The sequence below is a fragment of the Lacerta agilis genome, chromosome Z, assembly GCF_009819535.1.
Source record: "Lacerta agilis isolate rLacAgi1 chromosome Z, rLacAgi1.pri, whole genome shotgun sequence".
Classification (NCBI taxonomy): Eukaryota; Metazoa; Chordata; class Lepidosauria; order Squamata; family Lacertidae; genus Lacerta; species Lacerta agilis.
In genome coordinates this window covers 8,467,837-8,487,732 of record NC_046331.1, presented here as the reverse complement: position 1 = coordinate 8,487,732, position 19,896 = coordinate 8,467,837, and the positions used below count along the sequence as shown (strand labels likewise).

Here is a 19,896-nt window from a genome sequence, read left to right as displayed (position 1 = left end):
AAGCAATAACTTAACTTGCAATCCTGTACACACCTAGGAGTAAGTCCCATTGTACTGTCCTGTGTTTCAATATTTGCTTCAAAAGTAGAACATTTAGTGCAGAGGAACTATGTTCTTCCACCATTATTTTATTTTATTTTTAAATTGCCCCGCTAAACATTATTTCATCAATTTTCTGTGACTACCCCAACATGAGCAATCAGAGAAGGGAACCTTGTTGGTCAAGAATGGCACAATTAAAGTTTTCCTACCTCTCTGATAATACTAGAACTTGGGACCATCCCATGAAGCTGAATGTTGGAGGATTTAAGGTAGACAAAGGGACCTCTTCACACTGCACTTAAACTGTGGAACTCACTTCTACATGAAGTAGCAACTTGGAAGGCTTTAAAAGAGCATTAGACAAATTCATGGAAAATAAGGTTAACTGTGGCTACTAACCTCCATGGATGGCTGTGTTCTACCTCCACCATCAGAGGGGTTTTGCCTCTGAATAACAGTTCCTGGGAATCACAATCAGGGAAAGTGCTTAAGTTCTACTTTCAGGTTTCCATCTAGCCATCATCCTGAGAACAGGATCCTGGGCTAGATGGGTCATTGGCCTGATCTAGGCTCCCCCTATTTCTTCCTCCTTTTTTGCCCTCACTGTGCTTGCCCTCACTTGCCCACACTACCATTGAATCCAGCTGGATGTGACAACTCATGAGACTTTGTTTCTGATACGGTTACCAGATTATTATTATTTTCAATGAATCCGGGGACACTTTTTTTTTTTTAAGCTGAGTAGCATCAGGGAGTCAGTAGTGGGGATGGTGAGGCAAAAGACCCTAGGCCCAAGCACACATGCATATTGTATAAAGGTGCAAAGCCCTTCTTTTGCACCCTGTGAAACATAAATGTGCAGAGTTTTGAAAAAACTGGGCAACAGCGTGCCACCCACCCGTGACTCCCGAGCCTTCCCCAATCTCCTGCCCCCTTCCCCCTTTGTTTTGACAGATTGGGGGAGGCTCAGGAGTCTTGGGTGGGCGGCCGTTGCCCAGGAGGGGCGCAAGGAGTGCAGTTTCTCTGCCAGGCATGGTGCAAAGCCCTTCTTTCGCACCGTGTGAAACATAAATGCACAGAGGGGTTTTTTAAAATAAAAAAACAACAACAACTGGGCAACGCCCGCCCGAGCCTCCTGAGCCTCCCCCAATCTGTCAAAACAAAGGGGGAAAGGGGCAGTGGTGGCAGCAGGAAGCAACGAGCAGCTCCTGAAACCAGCCAGAGCCAGCTCTGCTACCAGGCTGGCTCTGGGCTCCTGAGGAGGCCACTGCCACGTTTCCAAGGGACAGATTTGCAAATTCAGGGACTGCCCCCGGGAAATGGGGACGTCTGGTAACCCTAGTTTATGAGCTATATCCATGGGCGTAGCCAGGATTATGTTAGGGGGGCAGGCTTCATGTTGGTTGGGGGCAGAACCTCAGTTAGTTAAGTATTTTTATTGATTTACTTGACTGGGGAGGCAGCTGCCCCCTGCCCTCCCCCCTTGGCTACACCTATGGCTGTATCCTCGGTGTACAAGAAATACCAGCATTGGTATGCTATCGGAAAATCACATGGGCTGGCTCTCAATCAATAGGAGCAAGTGGCAGCATAGGCAAATGAGGGCAAGGACTGTGGAAATGGAGGAAGGTTGCTGAGAAGAACCATGTCAAGACAATGTAAGAATGGGAGGAGTATTTTGGCGCTTCCCTGGGGAAAAAAATGTGGTAAAGGCATTTCAAGTTATGTAATTCAGTGTTTCCCAACCTTGTGCCTCCAGCTGTTTTTGGACTACAATTCCCACCATCCCTGACCACTGGTCTTGCTAGCTAGGGATGATGGGAGTTGTAGTCCAAAAACAGCTGGAGGCACAAGGTTGGGAAACACTGATGTAATTCTCCTTACATTTTTATTTAAAAAAATATTTTTATTTTTAGTAGCTCAGTAGGCAGAGTAGGACATATAAAGGCCCACAGCACAAATCCCATCATTTGCCCTACCATGACTTTTCCATGAGCCTGTATATTGTCAAGCTTCAAGAATGACAGCAAGATCCTATAGATGGGGCCATAGCTCAGTGATAGAGCATCTGCTTTGCATGCAGGAGGTCCCAGATTCAATTCCTGACATCTCCAGCAAGGGCTGGGAGAGAAACTCTGTCTAAAATCCTATACAGCCCCTCCCAACAAGGGCGTATGAAGTGGGGAGCGGAGGGGGCGGTTCGCCCCAGGTGCCACTCTGGGGTGTGTGTGTGACAAGATGGCCCCTGACCTCCCCCCCCCCAGCTGTAGAGCAGCCAAGGGCACACGCAGCCCGTATGGGCACCACCGCTTGCACGCCATCCATACGGGTTGCTGCTCTTGCACGCCATCCATATGGGCATCCATATAGGCTGCCTCTCACACAGTGACTCCGTACGGGATGCCACACATGCACACTCCATACGGCCGCTGTGTGAGAGTGTCAGTCTGTACGGTTGCTACGTAGAATCATAGAATCATAGAATCATAGAATCATAGAGTTGGAAGAGACCACAAAGGCCATCCAGTCCAACCCCCTGCCAAGCAGGAAAGCAGTGTGTGAACTCAGTCCGGGATGCCACACATGTGCAGTCTGTATGAACATCGCGTGTGCATCACCGGGCGGTTTGCCCCACCCCTCAGCGTCCCGCCCCAGGTGCCGGAGAGGGTTCCTGCGCCACTGCCTGTCAGTCCATGCAACCGATTAACCCCTGTGTTGCAAACCCTTAGACTGTAACAACGAAAGGCAACACGTAGACCAATAAACAATCAAGGCACTAATTCATTAAACGTAACAATGAATTAGTGCCTTGATTGTTTATTGGTCTACGTGTTGCATTTCATTGTTACTGCCAGTCCATGCAGACAGTACTGAGCTAGATGGACCAATGGTCTGGCTTTAGTACAAGGCAAACTTCCCATGTTCCTAAGACGCGCTGAGTTCAGTGTGGCCTACTCTCAAATAAACAAGTATTAAGATTGCAACCAAGATGACATATACATGAACATTGAACCAAGTGAGAGGAAGGGGTTAAAGAGTGGAACCCCCAAACACACAAAACACAAAAGAAAAGAGTGCTCCTTAGGGGAGTATGATAATCACATCACGCTTTCAAGTCTAATGCTAATTGCTATGGAAACAAAGTCCTGAAATGCACCGGGAGAATTGTCTTATCCTCCTATTATGTCTGTGCAAATGAAGAAAGTACAGTAAATATCCTTTCAAAACCGAAGCCTGAGATTGACTCACATGCGATACAAAGATCAATACCCCTTCTGTCAAATCCCTTCTTGGAATTCACCTTCGACACAACCCAGAGATGGGGAACCTGTGGCCCTCCAGATTTATATATTTTTTACTCCCAACTCTCATCAGTCCCAAGCAGCATAGCCAGTGGTTGGGAATAAAGGGGGTTGTAGCACAGCAGCATCTGAAAGACCACGTGTTCCCCATAATTCGTTGGTTATAAGCCACTGCAATTAAGCCTTATATACACACTGTATCTGGAAAAGGATGTATATTCTCCCCTCATTTCCCTTACTCTCTTATCTCCCATTTGTTGAAATTATCCCTTATGCTCTTATACACATTGATGGTATATGAGGAGGATAAAATATGCATTATGTGTACGAAACCTGCAAAACCATCTCCTCTTGGCGGCTCCTCCATGCACAGATATCAGCTGTGTGCAATCAGTTGCCCAAGCAAATGTTGGTTGTGCAATCAACCCACCCACCCCCCAAGGATCACCATGCCTTAAACCAATAGTTGCATGCAGAACTTCTGGTGTCCAGGACAGTTATATATAGACAGGCTCTTGATATATGCAAGGAATGACCAGAGTGTGAAACACACCCGGAGGATGCCTGCAGATATGATTTCTGCTTCTCATCCCAGCACACAAACACACTGATTGTGCACAGATTCCAGTTATCTGAACAGTGCACCAGGGTGTAATCTTGGAATAAAGCCCCATTGCACTTGATTGAACTGCTTGTGAGTATATATTTTGTTTTTAAATTGCTTTGTCCTGCCCTGACACCTTATGGTGAAGGATGGGTGGTAGTAATGATAAGTTATTATTATTATTATTATTATTATTATTATTATTATTATTATTAGACCCAAGGCCAAATACAGCCCTCCAGACCCTTCTGTCTGATCCTCTCTCTCTAGCCACACCCTTTCTCCCCAGATGACACTCCTCACCAGCCCTGCTTTGCACTCCCCTTGAGTGTCTTTGCTCGGTTGGGATGTGTCCTCTGATAATTGCTCTTTCTTGCCTGGATGGAGGGCAGAGAGGGACGTGTAAGTATGTGTAGAAACTAGTCTACTGTACAAAGGGAAAATGTATTTTTTAAAGAATTTATTAGATTTTCCAATTAAAAAAACCCAATTAAAGCCAATACATTATAATACATGGTTAAACATTCCAGACTCCCCCCTCTCCCACCGAGGGGAGCAACACGCACCAAACCCCCCTCTCACAGAGGTAGCAAAAATCATTTTACATTTAACCACATACTTTCCAAAGCACAGCATGCTGACCCTCCTCCCGGGCCAGTCAATTAAATTCCAATCTTTATTCCTTTACAATGACTTCCTCATTACAATGACTTCCTCATCTTAACCAAAATTTTTCATATTGCTCATGCACCTCCCTCCCTTATGGTCCCAGAGTTTGTCTTTCAAAGCATTGTCCGTTATCGCAGTGTCCATATCCAATTGTCATAACCATAATGAAATACCATTTCGTTTTTAAAATTCTAATATTTTACCCTATACCCTCCCTTTCAAAGAACCCAGCCCATGAGACATAAAAAAGAAAATCCTGTAACTGTCCAACTAATCGCAGGCCTGTAGTCTTTTCGCAATCCAGTGGCAACAGGAACCAGTCTTTAACACTGTCAGATTCTTCTTGCGTAAAAGCTCCAATTGGTGTATCCTGTTCCAACTCCTCTTTTTCAGCATTGTCACTATTCCCTTCTTCCTTTTCCTTCTGTTCCAATGTAAAGTCCTCCAAATTGTTCACAGTCTCAATCTCCAATTCTTTATGTGCCAATTGTGCAATGCTGTTGATTCCCACAGCTACTTGCTGCAAAAGTTCCAAAGCTTGCTTTACAAACCGCGAGGACAGTTCTCCCTTTGTCATCTCAAGGTCAAGCTTCAAGTTGCTAGTCACAACAATTTATTTCTTGCTACGTAGATCCTTACTGCATAAGTACACCATTTTTATTTTTAATTATTGCTAAAATTTATAGTATCCACTCCATCTGGACCTCCGGGAAAGAGGAAAATAGATCCAATCCACTTTTAAAGCTAAAAACACCCATACAAAAGTTTCTTTGTTTCAATCGCATTGAAAATAGCTTCAGCTACAAAGTCGCACTGTCTCTTAATCTCAGCAGAGAGGGATTGACTTCCGTTTTTAGAATCCCCTCCGAAGCCAAATCAAATCAAATTACTTACAGTTTTGTCTTCAGATTTGTTCATTTGTCCATTTTTTGTTTACTTGGAAGAATTGAAACGCTGAAGCCCCTCAGTATCGCAGCTTCGTGCAGGCAGGGAAAGCGGTATGTCCGATGTGCCGGGACTCCACTCCCTCGCTCTCGGGGGCTCAAAACAGAGCCTTACCGGGGAGGGAGGAGCACCCTTCTAGCACCCGCCAGACGACCATGCCCCCAAAACTCTCAATTTGGGGTTCCTTGGGGGTCTTCTGCGCTGTAGAAGACACCCCGTCCCTGCCGCACTCAGGTTTGCTCAGCCGAGCGAAACCTGCGACTGATGGCGGCTCCGCGCTCAACCGGAAGTCCAAAGGGGAAATGTATAGCAGCTGCTCAGCCCATGTTTGCCTCTGGCCCCACCCACTACTGACATGTGGCTCTAGGAAGGTTCCCCAGAAGAGAGTGCAGCCCTCTGACTGAAAAGGGACCCTCACCCCTCAATTTGATGGTTTTTCACTAAAAGGGAGATATGAACTTCAGTGCAATAGGCCTGAACAATAGTCAAAGCAATCCCAAATGAGCATAGTACAGTTATAAAATATTTACGGTACTCACGCTGACCTAGCAGAAGAATGTGACAGCTCTCAGTAGCAGTTCCTTGGTCTATGAGGATTATTTCTACAGTGAGTAGACACACACACACACACACACAAGCTCCAGAGTTTTCAGTGGTACTCTTCTACTACCTTCATTGGGGATTAGAATGTGCAGAATCTTCTGGCACTCACCAGATCCTGCAGCTGGTGAGCACTCCCTTTTGTCTCTCTGTGTTGCCGATATGACTACTGGTATCCATAGTCTTGCAAGTGGTGTGCCCTGTTCATGCTGAACATCAAAATTTAGAAGCTTTTATTTTGCCCCTCTTCCAGTTTCTAGTGAAGAACCATAGAATCAGACAAATTCATTCCACAGTCAGCGCTACATCAGCCCAGTTTGAGCTTTGGGTTGGGCCCACTTGAAAGACAATGGATACTAACATGGCAGATTCTGGGGAAGCAGGAAGTACATGAGCCTCACACTTCCTGTCTCCCTTACGTCTCTGTCCCATCTGAAACAGAATGTCCACACACATACCCCAGATCTCTCTACATTAGAAAAGTCACAAAGGAATATGGACACAGTTTGGAAGTGTGAAACATCCAAACTTCCTACTCCTTCCAAATGTCCATTATGTTCACAGAAATTCCATGTTTTGAGGTGGGACAGGGATGGAGAACCTGTGTCTCTCCAGATGTTTTGCTGGACTACAGCTGCCATTAGCCCCAAACTGTATAACCATTGGTCAGGGATGATGATGGGAGTTGTTGTCTGACATCATCTGGAGGGCCACAGGTTCCTTACTTTGGTTCTCTGTGTTACAGATGAAGATCACTTTTCAAATTAGCTAGTTCACATTAACAATGTCTGATATTCAGAAGTCCCCATAAGGGTTTGTATAGCAGGGATAACAGCTATGGCCCTTCAGATCTTGCTAGACTACAACTCCCATCAACCCAGCCTACATGACCATTGGTCAGGGGCTGGTAGGAGCTATAGTCCAACTACATCTGGAGGACTACAGGCCCTTCCTCTTTGAGGTAGAGAAGCAATTCTATTTACTTTCAGGATGGGGCATGCACTTCTTTAGCCACATGGGTGAGACTTCCCCAGACAGACTACTCCAGCTATGTCTCTAGGATTGGACAATGTGGATTTGGCCAATCTGATACTTTCATAAGTTGGCACCTCCTGTCTTCTGTGGTTTGGTAATGGAAGGGGCTCTATTATTGTTCCAACTCCTAGAAACCTTTGAACACTCATAACTGAGATGGTTGTGGGACTGGACTGTGGAGAAGCAGCTGCTACTCCATTGAAGTCTTCCAATGCCAATAGACTTTTGTACCACTCCATCCTGTCCAGTCCCACCAGTTGTGTCCAATAACCCTCTGAATGTTCTGTTGATGTGTGCCTGACCTGTTAATGCTCCTTTTGCCCCATGTCCGTAGGCCACATACCGAAGATTTCAGTATGGATTCCTCCCTTTCACAGTAAGTGAGCTCTAAACTGCATGCGCTTCAAGATGGCAACAGTACTCTGATTTGAGAAACTCATTTACATTCTATTCTTCTTAAGTTTATTTACCGAGGATTGTGAGTGAAAGTGAAAGAATGTGAGCAGTTTTTTAAGCAAGGGGCCACAAGCTTAAATTGGTTTCAAACAATCAAAACCAGAACTGGGACTTTTACAAGTGTTATGTGACATCTGTTCCATGCATGTGAGGAATGGATCTTTTAGTGTGGCAGTGCCTGCTCTCTGGGACTTCTTGCCTGTTGATATTAGGCAGTCCCTTCATTGTATCACTTTCAACACCTGCTGAAAACTTTTTTGTTTAGGTCAGCCTATTCAGACATGTAATTTTATTATATATATCTGTTTTTTAAACAGTTGATTTTATCTTACATTTTGATAACTTTATTATGTCTAGTTGTTTTCAAAGACTGTTGATTGAATCAGTATTTCCTTAATGAGTATTTCATATTGTTTCATGTAAACTTGCTTAGAGGTTTGTTTGTTGATCATTATAGAAAGCTTGCTAAGCAAACGAACTCTCATTTCCTCTCCCTGGGGGACTCTGCCAACTGTAGTTCTGTGATGTGGAAAAGATTTAGAGATCACTAATGAACTCTGAGTGTATCACCAGACTACAGTTCCCAGGATTCTTTGGGGGAAGTCATGTCGGCTAAACTTATATAAAAACAGACTGTCTTTCCTCACAGTCTTTCCTGAGAATGGTCCCATCAAAAAATTTTCTTTCTTTCTGTATCTTCAGTGACTTTTTCTCTATAACTCTCTGCTTTATACCATATGAGTCATTAGCCTACATTCATTAGGTACCTAAGGGACCGCCTCTCCTGGTATGTCCCGGGTAGGACCTTAAGGTCCTCAAATAATAACTTTTTGCAGGTCCCAAGCCACAAGGATACTAGGTTGGCTTCAACTAGGGCCAGGGCCTTCTCAGTACTGGCCCCAACTTGGTGGAACAGTCTATCACAAGAGACCAGGGCCCTGCGGGATTTGGCATCTTTCCGCAGGGCCTGCAAGACGGAGCTGTTCCACCTGGCCTTTGGGTTGGTTTCAGTTTAACCCTGATGTTTCATTCTTTTGGTGTGATTGGTGGGCTACTTAAAAATGAGGCTGCAGTCTAAATTAAATTTTAAATTGTATTTTAATCTGTATTTTAATGAATTGTTTTATGTTTTTGTTGCGATTTTATTGGTGTTAGCCGCCCTGAGCCCGGTTTGGTGGGGAAGGGCGGGGTATAAATAAAAATTTATTATTTATTATTATGTAAGAAAGAATTTGTGTGTTTTCCTTGCTCGCTGTCAGGGCTAGCAAGGAATATCTAACTCTGTGTCTCAGAAAACATAGATGCCCCAGCCTATGGAGATTCATTCTCACAGGCAAGCACTTTTTCAGCAGCCACAATGGACATTTCTCAGATGGAGTTATTTCTGTTGGGAGCGAAGCAACTACACTTGCAATAAGTTACCTGACAGAAAGCAGCCTATTCTTCCCTCACTGATTCCTTCTTGAGTAACTGTATGTGGATTTAATTTTTTTTTTAAATTAAAAAAATTGTCCAATAGCACCTTAGAGACCAACTAAGTTTGTTCTGGGTATAAGCTTTCGTGTGCAGGCACACTTCTTCAGATACCATGTGCATAGCTGTCAACCCTCCCTGCTGTTTCCCAGTGCTATATTAAGGGAATTTCCTGCAAAAAAGGGAAAGGTTGACAGCTATGCATGTGGTATGTGGATTGTTTTGGCTCTCGGGCTTTACTTCCTTCCTGCTGCTTCTTTAATGTTAGTGTCATAAGGTTATTTTGACTCCATTTTTACCTTATAAAAGCTTATACTTAGAATGGCTTTGTTTGCCAGGAGTAATAAACCTTAAGCTCATATTCTTTCAACCAGCTGTCTTGCCAGACTACTCATGTCTGTACTGCACTGTGATATATATACTAAGCACCAACAATATAAGCCTGCAGGTTTTGACTGACGCCCCCATCAAGTAAAAAAAAAAATGCATAGGAGAAACTAGGACCATGGTCTCTCAAATACATTTCATCTCAGGGAGATCAGTTCTGAAAGTGGAGTTAGTCTGCTGGATCGTCAGACCAGCCATTTTACATATATCTGACCCCTTCTTTCAGGCCTGGGGGTATGTTCTAAGAATGAGCATAAGAGTAGTACAGTGGTAGAGCATCTGCTCTGCATGCAGAAGTTCTCAGGTTCAATCCCTGGCATCACCAGGAAGTACTGGGAGAGACAATAGTGAGCAAAAAAGGGCAATGTTTTGACTTGGACTAAGGCAGCTTCCTATGTTCTTTGAAAGGAACGGGCTGTAGCTCGGTGGTAGAAAATCTGCTTTGCATGCAAAAAGTCCCAGGTTCAATCTCTTGCAGATTGTTGTTTAACATGGGCCCTGGATCTGAAAAGACTAGTGCCTGCTATTGCTGTATACCAGTATTGCACCCCCAGAGAAAGCAGCTGTTTGCAATTAACTGCTGGAGAACAGATGTCACCACTTCCATTTATGAAAGCAGCACTTGTTAAATAGATCTGGGGATTCATTGATGTAATATTGTCCAATAAATTGTCCATCAGATGCTGGGGCTAATTATGTTACTGCATGTGGCTCCTTGCATGTGGCTTGACAATGATTGTCATTTGTTACTTGCAAGGAAGTGCTCAACAAAATTGGTGCTGATGTGGCTATATGGCAAGGGACAGTTACCAGTTACTTGAAATAAATTGTGCTCTGGGCTCTTCATTTTCAAGTGGCCTCATTAGTCTATTCCATGGGCATATCAGTTTCTTCCAGTTTCCTATGAGTGCCTGATACTACAGCTCCCATCAGCCCTGGGCCAATGGCCCATCAGTATTTAAAGGTCCACCGGTTCTCCATCCCTGTTCTAGCCTATCAGGAGTGGGGAACCTGCAGCTCTCCTGATGCGGTAGGGTGGCAACTCCTACCAAGCCCTGGCCAATGGTTAATCAACAGGGCCATAGGTTCCCCACCTTGTCTATCAGGACCTGAGAGCTGTGCATTCACAGTCAGAACTAGTTCTTTGTAGCATTAAAAGCAGAAGGGTCCAAGGGTTCTGAAAGTTGACTATCTGGTCAGGGAGTTTACACAGTAGGGGAATCCTTGCAATCTGCTAGTACCCCCGCCCAGAGTATCCACCTGGGTTCCATCTTCATGGGGAGGTTGGAAGGAACTAAGGTATCAGTTCAGCAACACTGGAAGCAGAGACTTGTGAGTTCCCAGTCCGCCTTCAGCCTTCCTTGGAACAGTTTGCTCACTTGGAACTATCTGTGGTGCTGAAACTACCAGCCTGTTTAATTCTATTGTGTCCAGGACAGACCATATGGAGGATGAAAAAGTAGAAAGGCCCTTAATTAAATCCATGAGCCTAACAACATTAACCAAATCACATCCACCTCCCAAACCCTGGTAGCCTTCTAAAAACAATAGCTAAGAACGATCATCCTCTGATTTTCTGCAGTTTATGCACTGTCTGCAACAGAAGTGATAGAACTTTTAATAGCAATCTGCGGTGGAGGGCTTGAATATGATAGGATTGCAGCATAATTGGGGGGGGGGTATTAACCCTCTCCCCTCTGCCCATTTCCTGATAGTAAAAACCTCACCCATTTTTGTTCTGCAGAGGAAAACACAAAGGTATGATAGTTTTGCCCTAAGGGGCACCTCGTGTAGTCTAGAACTGATTTTACCTACATTGCATGTATGTGTATGTGGGTGTGTGCATGTGTTCTTATGCTCTTACAATTCCAATTGCATTCAAAACACTTGCAGTTTGTGTTCTTGACTCTTTGGTGCATTTATTTAAAAAACATTTCTTGTGGCGTTCTTTCTATTTGAATAACTGTTCAGGTGCTGCAGATTGAAAATGTGGGGCAGGCCTGAAACACTTGGAAGGCACCCAAGCTTTCATAATTAAGGAGGAGAGATGCTGGCTTAATAATAATTCTCAGAGGGCACGGTTTTTCTTTTTAGTATCAAGGAACACCCCTTACCATTTGTGTAACCTTTTTGTTTACACAAGGCTTTGGAGCAGAAAATTCATGCTGATCTGTTGTTATTATTATTGCTGTACTGATTAGTCAAAATACTGACCGTGGGTAGAGAACTTGCATTGCCCTCCGGAAGTTTCTGGATTCCAGCATGCATCACCCCTGACCTCTGGCCATGCTGTGTGGGACTGATAGGAGTTGGAGTACAACAGAGGACTGCAGATTCTCCACCAGTGAGATATACTTTGTGCTCTTTAGTAAGGATGTCAAGCTATAAAGGCGGGTTGCTGGCATATATGGCAGATGTAAAAGACTCTACTGATTTAGTCGTTTCAATTAGTTTTTACTTGGCTCTGTACATTTCCTTTCTTGTTCTTTTTAGTAGTTACTGATAAAAACAAATCCTGTAATGGGGTTTTAAATTTAGATATGTAACTTGTTGAATTGTACTTAGCAATGACTTTATTTCTTGCGGTGATCGCTGGATTTCCCTTTTTTAATCAATTTATCCTTAAGTGGGCTTCTTTTGTCCCTCACCTCATTCATTATTCATTACTTCCTTTTTTCTCCCTATTGCGATGATTTATGGTTAATCCAAGCAGCACAGCCTGAGGCAAGGCCTCCAACTGACTACCAAGAGGGCATCAGCATAAAAGTCTCTCATCAGCACCAGGGCCAACATGAGCAGATCAGGGCATCTGGGGTCCAATACTGGTCATTTCCTACCTTCCTACTTTATTTTCCAAAAGATGTTACAGTTAGTAACTGGCCAGCCAGGCATGTACATGGTCACAGATGCTCATGTTATCATGTTCATGTTAAGTCTCTCTCATATCTATTTATTGATCTATTGACCTATCTGTCTACACACACACACACACACACACACACACACACAGGACTGTCACTCCTTGCTCTGCTCACCAACATTGCCTCCCCTTTGTTAACTTCCCATTAATTCCCTTGACCAGCCCTCTCTTCTTAACACATCACCCACCCTCTTGCCTATTCCCTCCACAGCTTGCCCCAACACCATTTAAAGGAGGGGGAGGCAGTTCACACGGCATCCTTATGGAATGATGGAGGTGGGATGGGGGGGCATAATTGTAAATAGATGTGAACTTTGTTTACCACAAGCATTCCTCTCTTTGCTTTCCTGCCTAGCCATGTGTGTATATGGAAAAGGAAAAAGAAAGCCCCCCCAAACCCGCCTCTGCTTTTCTTCTCTCCCCCCCAACTCCTTGGATATTTTTCTCTTGCCATACATATAAATCATAGCCGAAGGAAAGGATTTTGGATCCCTTCCCCTAGCTCCTTCCCAACAGCTGGTCATCTCTGAGCACTTCATTAAATGACTCATTTTATAGCTCTCTTCTTTCCTTTCCTATCTTTTCTCACCAGCAGTTTAAGATATGAGCAGCATCATGTACTGCTGGCACAGCTGCTAGTGTTGCTATAGGATTGGGGGCAGCAGCGTCGAGTTGGCTTAAGCCTCTGGGTCCCAACCAAGGTTGCAAGTTCATATCTGCAAGGTTGTAGTTTGTAGTAGAATAGACTACTGAAATGGCCAAAACAGTCTCCTTGCTAAGTCAGTGTCTCTGAGCAGGCCTGTAATCACCTTGTTTACATGTCCAAAGAGCTGGTCATGTTGTCATACTCCTTGACAATGCTTCCAAAAGGAGGCGGTGAGAATTTCTCCTAACAACTCACCTGGCTGGAGACCGCATTATCATGTAGGCAGGTGAACAAGAGCTTGCCATGGTTATTTGTTCTGGGCTGAAGATGGCAGCTGCAAAAAGAGACACAGAAGCCTGTCTTGCTGTGTGCTGAATCCAAAGCCTATGGCCTTGGGAGCCCCTCCTAGAAACCTAATGAGGAAGCAAGTTCTGTTGAAGTGTTTTCTGTGAGCTCTTCCACCTTATTCTCAGGTTGCAAATATGTGTAAATAAAATCATATATCTTAAAGACTCCACAGTACCCAGCACTCTTCATCCCTAGGAAACTACATGCTGGATAAATGCTGCAAACCATATTGTCTCTCCCTGCACAGATTGTGGGGCAAGCAAATGTATTTTATGGGTATAATCAGTAGAACTATGTTTTGTTAGCTAATACAAGGCAGGGGGGGTTCTCTTATGTATTTTATTCATGGTTACATTTGTATCGCAACTTTCCTTCGAGCAGCGGAAGGTGATGTACGTGGCTTTCCCCCTTTCCATTTTTATCCTCACAACAACATGGAGAGTAGGTTAGGCTGAGAGACAGTACTGGCACAAGATCACCCATTCCTACCTCTCACCTCCTTGACTAATTTTGCCTGACTGGAATGTGCTCTGTACTATAATAATGCCTCTTACAGGCCAGAATGGAAAGTGGTATGTGCGCGCTTGCACAGAAACTAGGACTCTGGCCAAATTATGGATCCCAAACTGAATCGGGCCAATTCAAGTCAACCTGACATTTGGCTGGAGCAGGTTGAGGCTGCCCTGGGTCATCTTGGATCAGACCAGGTCCATCTCCAGTGTTCTGGGGCTGTCAAAAGGGCTCCAGAATGCTAGTTAAATACTGTGCAAGCCCCCAAAACTGTTTTCAAGGCTCTGATCTGGGTCTGCCCTGGATTGGGCTCCAAATCAGATCAAGGGAGGCATGCATAGCCCTGGTAAAAAAAACCTCTGGATTGTGCATGGCTAAAACGTAGCCTTCTATGCAAAGGTAAAAATAGCATTTGTTGCTCTGCACTTTTTGTCTCAGGACATGCTCACTACCAGCATGTGGTCCCCCAAAAGGTTGTCTGTGTTGGGATGTAGCTCCTGGGATGAAAAAGGGTTCCTCACCTCTGGCCTAGTCCAACACTCTAACCACTGGGTGACTTTCTTGAGCTGAGGCTTCCAGAAGTCAGGATTTGGTTGTCTTACCACCGACATCCTCTTTCTACAGCATGACTGGCAGAATGAGACCTGCTTTGGAAGGCACCCTCTAGGCTGCCATACTAGCCTGCCTGAGCATTCTATCAGCTGACTCCCAAGGACCAATTCCAGCCCACCCACCAGACCCTAGAAAACCATCGCTTCAACATCACTGCTCTATCTGAGCAAATAGTCTCTTGTGCAATGCTGCAGAACATTTCCCAGTCAGCGGACTAGATCCTTACTTTCCCCAATCTCTTTGGACCATTTTGGCCCATGGCCAGCATAACCCATTTGTTACTCAACTGGCACCACCAGGGCTGTCTTAAGCATATGCAGCGCCGGGATACAAAGATCCACCAGGCGCACACACGCGCACACACACACACACACAGGTTGCCCAGTCCCAGGTGCGCAGGAGGGCAGAGCTGGCCGGCCGCCTCAGCGTCTCACTGGCTTGGTCACCCATGAACTCGCGGCGCAGAAGAGCCCACCGCGGCACTCCGAATGATGGGCGGGCACTTCCCCGGACTCAACTCTCAGGCCCTGGACTCTCGGCCTGGCGCCCCTAAGAGCCTGGCGCCCTGGTGCCCCACACCCCTAGCGCCTATGGGTAAGATGGCCCTGGGCACCACTGTGATATCACGAGCTTCTTTTGCCTAGGCAGTTTGATAACAAACCATGTGGACAAAGGTTTAGTGATATGTGTGGATGTCACTGCTCAGCTGATCAGTCATGTCAACAAACTCTGCTTTCAACAGGGAGCTGCATCATAACCTGTCATCTGTTACAGCCAGTGTATGGCAAGAGATTAACACTGAATCAAGGAGGAAGAGCAGCAGGATCAGCAGCCCCCGCTGTGGGAATGTGGATAGTAGCAAGTGATTTGGAACCCTGGTGCCAGCTCTGCTCAGCTTCCTTATCAAACTACAGCATTCTTTGGTGGAAGCCAGGGATGTGAAACTGGTATAAAAGCTAACATATGAACCTGTAGCCTAGATGACCAGCGTCCTTTGCTTCCATCCATCTTTAGTATTTTCATAGTGCCCGGTGGACCCATCCATCAACCAGCCACCCATCTGAAAGCTGAGATGGATTTAGTTGTTTTGGGTTCTCTATTATTATTACAAATGTTTTTCATGAAGGTGAATGGGTGGCGCTGTGATGTAAACCACTGAGCCTAGGGCTTGCCAATTGGAAAGTCAGCAGTTCGAAGAAATGTGAAGAACTAAACTTAAGATTGGAACCTAAGACTGAATCGGTCCATTTCAGTAACTGAGAGAGACAGATCTGCCCATCCCACTGACTTAGACGGAGCCCACAGTTGATAAGTAGGTGACCACTTTTGTTACACAGTCTTGGACTTGCCAGTTGGAAGATCAGTGGTTTGAATCCCCATGACAGGGTGAACTCCCGTTGTTCGGTCCCAGCGCCTGCCAACCTAGCAGTTCAAAAGCACGTCAAAGTACAAGTAGATAAATAGGTACCGCTCTGGCGGGAAGGTAAATGGTGTTTCCATGCGCTGCTCTGTTTTCACCAAAAGGAGCTTAGTCATGCTGGCCACATGACCCAGAAAAACTGTCTGTGGACAAATGTCGGCTTCCTCAGCCAGTAAAGCGAGATGAGTGCCGCAACCCCAGAATCGTTCGCAACTGGACTTAACTGTCAGGGGTCCTTTACCTTTTTACTGTTTTAACACTTGCAGACTGAAAAATGTAAATCTGTTGAGCAGCGGCTGTGACAGAATACTGGTCCCCTTCCTCCTGAGGTACTCCAGGGAAAAGTGTAACAAAGGCAGAACAGCAATTGATGTGTGCTCACAATGGTTGTTTGGTTTTCAAAGGATGCTTCCCAACATGAATGCATTGATCAGAAGTATCTATAGCCATGACCATGCTAACTAGTGGGAGTTGAAGTGCAGCAACAGCTGGAGGGTCACAGCTTACATGAAGATCTGAAGTGTCTCAGACTCTCTTGTTTGCATCTTTGAGCTGATACTGTGGGCGACACACCCTCTCTCCACTCTCAGTAGAACTCATATGAGCCTTGAAAAGTACATAGAGCTGACAAAGGAAGTGGGAAAGAAAGCCTCTTCCAACTTCCTCCTTCAGCTTCATGTACTTTTCAAGGGATCAAAAGGTAACCATTTTCAGCAGCTCAGGACCAAGGGGGCAGTGAGTATGGATGTTTGGGGGAATGACAGAAAGGGCACCAAGGGAAAACATGCTTGAACTGTCTGGGACTCTCTCTTACCTCTCACCATCACTCTCTCCACTCCTTCTCAGCCTGCTACATATACAAAGATTGTTGATTCATTTATAGTGTTTGATCTGTTTAGATGTTGGTTGTAACCAGTGCTTCCCCCCCCCAAAAAAATGTTTAGGGGTACTCTAATTTCCCTACTCATATTGAAATACTCAATGAGGCCAAACTCAGATTCACAAAATGTTTAGGGGTGTGCATAGTCCTGCCCCCCCCCCGGAAAAAAGCACTGGTTGTAACTAATGAGCTGCTTCTTGCTTGAATAAAATGGAATAGCTGCTTGTATTTAAGACATTTTTAAAAGACTACAATAAGTAAGGATGGCAATTATTTATCTTCTAAATAAGACCAAAGGGTGGCCCAGTGTCTCTGGCGTGACAAATTCGCAAGCCCTTGGACCAGCAAAATTCACAAGAAACTTCTGGTCTTTGGAATCTCACCCACAGATTCCCTTAAACTAGATCTTGCCTCAGCAAAAAGATTCATCTACCAGAGAATGGACGACATCGAGGTACAACGAAATTCTTCGTTGGGGGGGGGGTTGTTTGCCTCAGATCTTTGGCATCACTCCTCTATACTATGTCCCAGCTTATCTATCTTCTCTGTCCACTGCCTCCCATTGCTTTGCATTTATTAAAGTGAGGTTTAATGCCTTTCCCTCCAACGTCCTGCGACACAGATTTTCTAAGGGTCTAGTCTCCGATGTATGTGTATGCGACAATAAGTCAACGGAATCCCTTTATCATATATTTTTTTCCTGCCCCTTGTATAGTGATGCCCGAGCAAAAATACTAAGTTCAATAATCTGGGAAATGGATGGCGCGCCGGTAGAGTCCCAACTCGCCCTAATCCTGCAAGATAAGGTCCCTACCATAACCTTGCAGGTGGCAAGGTTCTTAAACTCTGTCTTATCTTAAAAAAAGGCAAACCGGCCAACTTCAGGACTTGTAAAAGTCTCTGCTACTTTCCCTCTTGATTATAGTTTAATATCCCTGGCTGGCTCATCTCTGGTGGCCATGATATGGTCTCTTGCTCTTGTGGTTTTATGTTTCCCTGTGTTTTATGAATGTTTTTGTGTTTTTATGTAATGTTTATATGGGCTTATAGCCGTAATAAATCTATCTATCTATCTATCTAAGGCCAACGGTTTAAAATAAAAGTGTCTCATTTGACCACTGGTGCAAAGTAGGATATTGTTGTGCTTTCTATATCATATACTCATCACTCTCATTGGGATATCTTTTTGGATTTTGGGGCTGCTTATATATTGTGGAAATTAGGAGTGATGAATTATTCTTATTGCTAATGTGAGCTGATGGTGTAACCTTATTTCCCCCTCTGTTAAATTTGTGTGTGTGTGTGTGTGTGTGTGTGTGTGTGTGAAGTTTGTTGCAAAGCTGGGGTGGCCACTTGATAGCCCTGGAGCTGCATGTGGCTAGCCATCATGAAGGAACACTGTCTGGTCCCTGGTGACCCTATGAGGTAATGTTTGCAAGTTGTAAGGACCCTGTGTTTCAGTGCTATGAGATTAGGCATGGGTGTGGTGAAACTTCTCCCTTTCTCATAATAAATATAACTTAGAGACATCCAATGAAACTGAGTTTTGGGGGGCAGGGGGGAAATACTTCTTCACAAAGCTGTGGAATTGGCTCCCATGAGAAACAATGATGGCTACTGACTTGCAGTGGCTTTTAAATTCACAGGGGGTATTAATGATACTAGCCACAATGGCTATGTTCTCGCCCACTTTCAGAGACAGTCTGCTTCTGAATACCAGTTGCTGAGAATCAGAAGTCGGGAAAGTTGCATTCAGGCCTTGCTTGCGGGCTTCCCATTGGAGCATCTGGTTGGCCACTGTGGAGGTTGCTGGACTAGATGGGCCTTCAGACAGATCCAGCGGGGCTTTTCATCTCTTCTTAATGCTGCATCTCTTCTTTAGATTTTGCATGTAACATTGAAATGTCCGTATCATTCCTTAGATACTAATAGCAAACTCAGTGGGAGAGTTGCCACACTGTGACCAAAACAGGATGGCATGTGTCCATTGCAAGAGAACCAGCAGAGGTTGCATGTATGTCTAGTTTTTCAGAGACAAATCTGTCCATAAGACCACACCTCTTCCTCCCCCCCATAAATAAATAAATGGAGGGGAGGGGGGAGGGGAGGGGAGGTCAATATGTTTCCCTCAAAACTAGCCATTGCACAGCAGTTGTAGTGTAGGGGTGCCAGACACATAAAGTTGTTGAGCTTTTTGGGGCACCCTTTCACCCCACGGTTGTCCGGATGAACATGTAGCCCCCCCAATAGAGGACATGTCCAGTCACATGGCAACCCAAACCTACTGTAGTATCAACTTGGTTGTAGTGATATTGTAAGAGCTCTGGATAACTCTTCACGTGCTTCTTTCTCACTTGGCAGGGTCCAAGTGGAGTTTTATGTGAATGAAAACACGTTTAAGGAGCGCCTCAAGCTGTTCTTCATCAAAAACCAAAGATCAAGTAAGTATTTGCACCAGTGGGCTCTGCGCAGTTATCTTTCTTTGGGTATATGGGTTTAGAACTATTAAAATACTTGATGTGAGGCAATCTATATACTTCAATGCACTCATGCCAAATTCAAGGCACCCAGTCTTGTGTGTGGGGGGGGGGGTGATGGTGGTATGGGGGCATCTGGGACAGCAAAAACCTAACCCTGAAAAACCACTCTGTAGCCTCCTTGTGGGCCCTAGCCCACAGTCTGAGAAGTGCTGTAGGAGAACTAAGGGTGTGGATGGGGCACTGAACCAATGGAGGCTGGTCCATTAGGGCACATGGGGCTTTGTCCCACTGACCTCATTCTGCCCTCAGCCACTTCCACCTGCCTCCCTTCTTACTTACTTACTTACTTACTTACTTACTTATCCAGTCCAGGGGGTGGCCCTGCCTGCCAACTTCCTCCTCCTTAGGCTCAAGTGTTGCCCTTGCTCAGTAGGGAGGAGGATGGCAGGGGACAAGACTAGACTGAGTTGGCTCTGCCTCTCATTGGCTCTGGTGCCACCTACAATTCGGCTCTGGTGCCACCTACAATTCGGCTCCCTCCCAATGGGTGCTTGTCACAATGGAAAA

The 19,896-nt window shown here is 45.1% G+C and overlaps 1 protein-coding gene across 13 annotated transcripts in view; it reads left to right on the top strand.

Annotated features, from left to right (window-relative positions):
- KCNT1 (potassium sodium-activated channel subfamily T member 1) overlaps nucleotides 1-19,896 on the top strand; it is a 183,846-nt gene that overhangs the window by 86,495 nt on the left and 77,455 nt on the right. For 8 of the 13 annotated variants that reach the window (XM_033137685.1, XM_033137683.1, XM_033137679.1 and 5 more), the window contains exons 2-3: nucleotides 7,532-7,573; nucleotides 19,211-19,290. In XM_033137685.1, the coding sequence (XP_032993576.1) occupies nucleotides 7,532-7,573; nucleotides 19,211-19,290 (122 nt within the window). The remainder of the gene's footprint in view (nucleotides 1-7,531; nucleotides 7,574-19,210; nucleotides 19,291-19,896) is intronic. The other 5 variants (XM_033137688.1, XM_033137690.1, XM_033137689.1 and 2 more) reach the window with 1 other exon arrangement.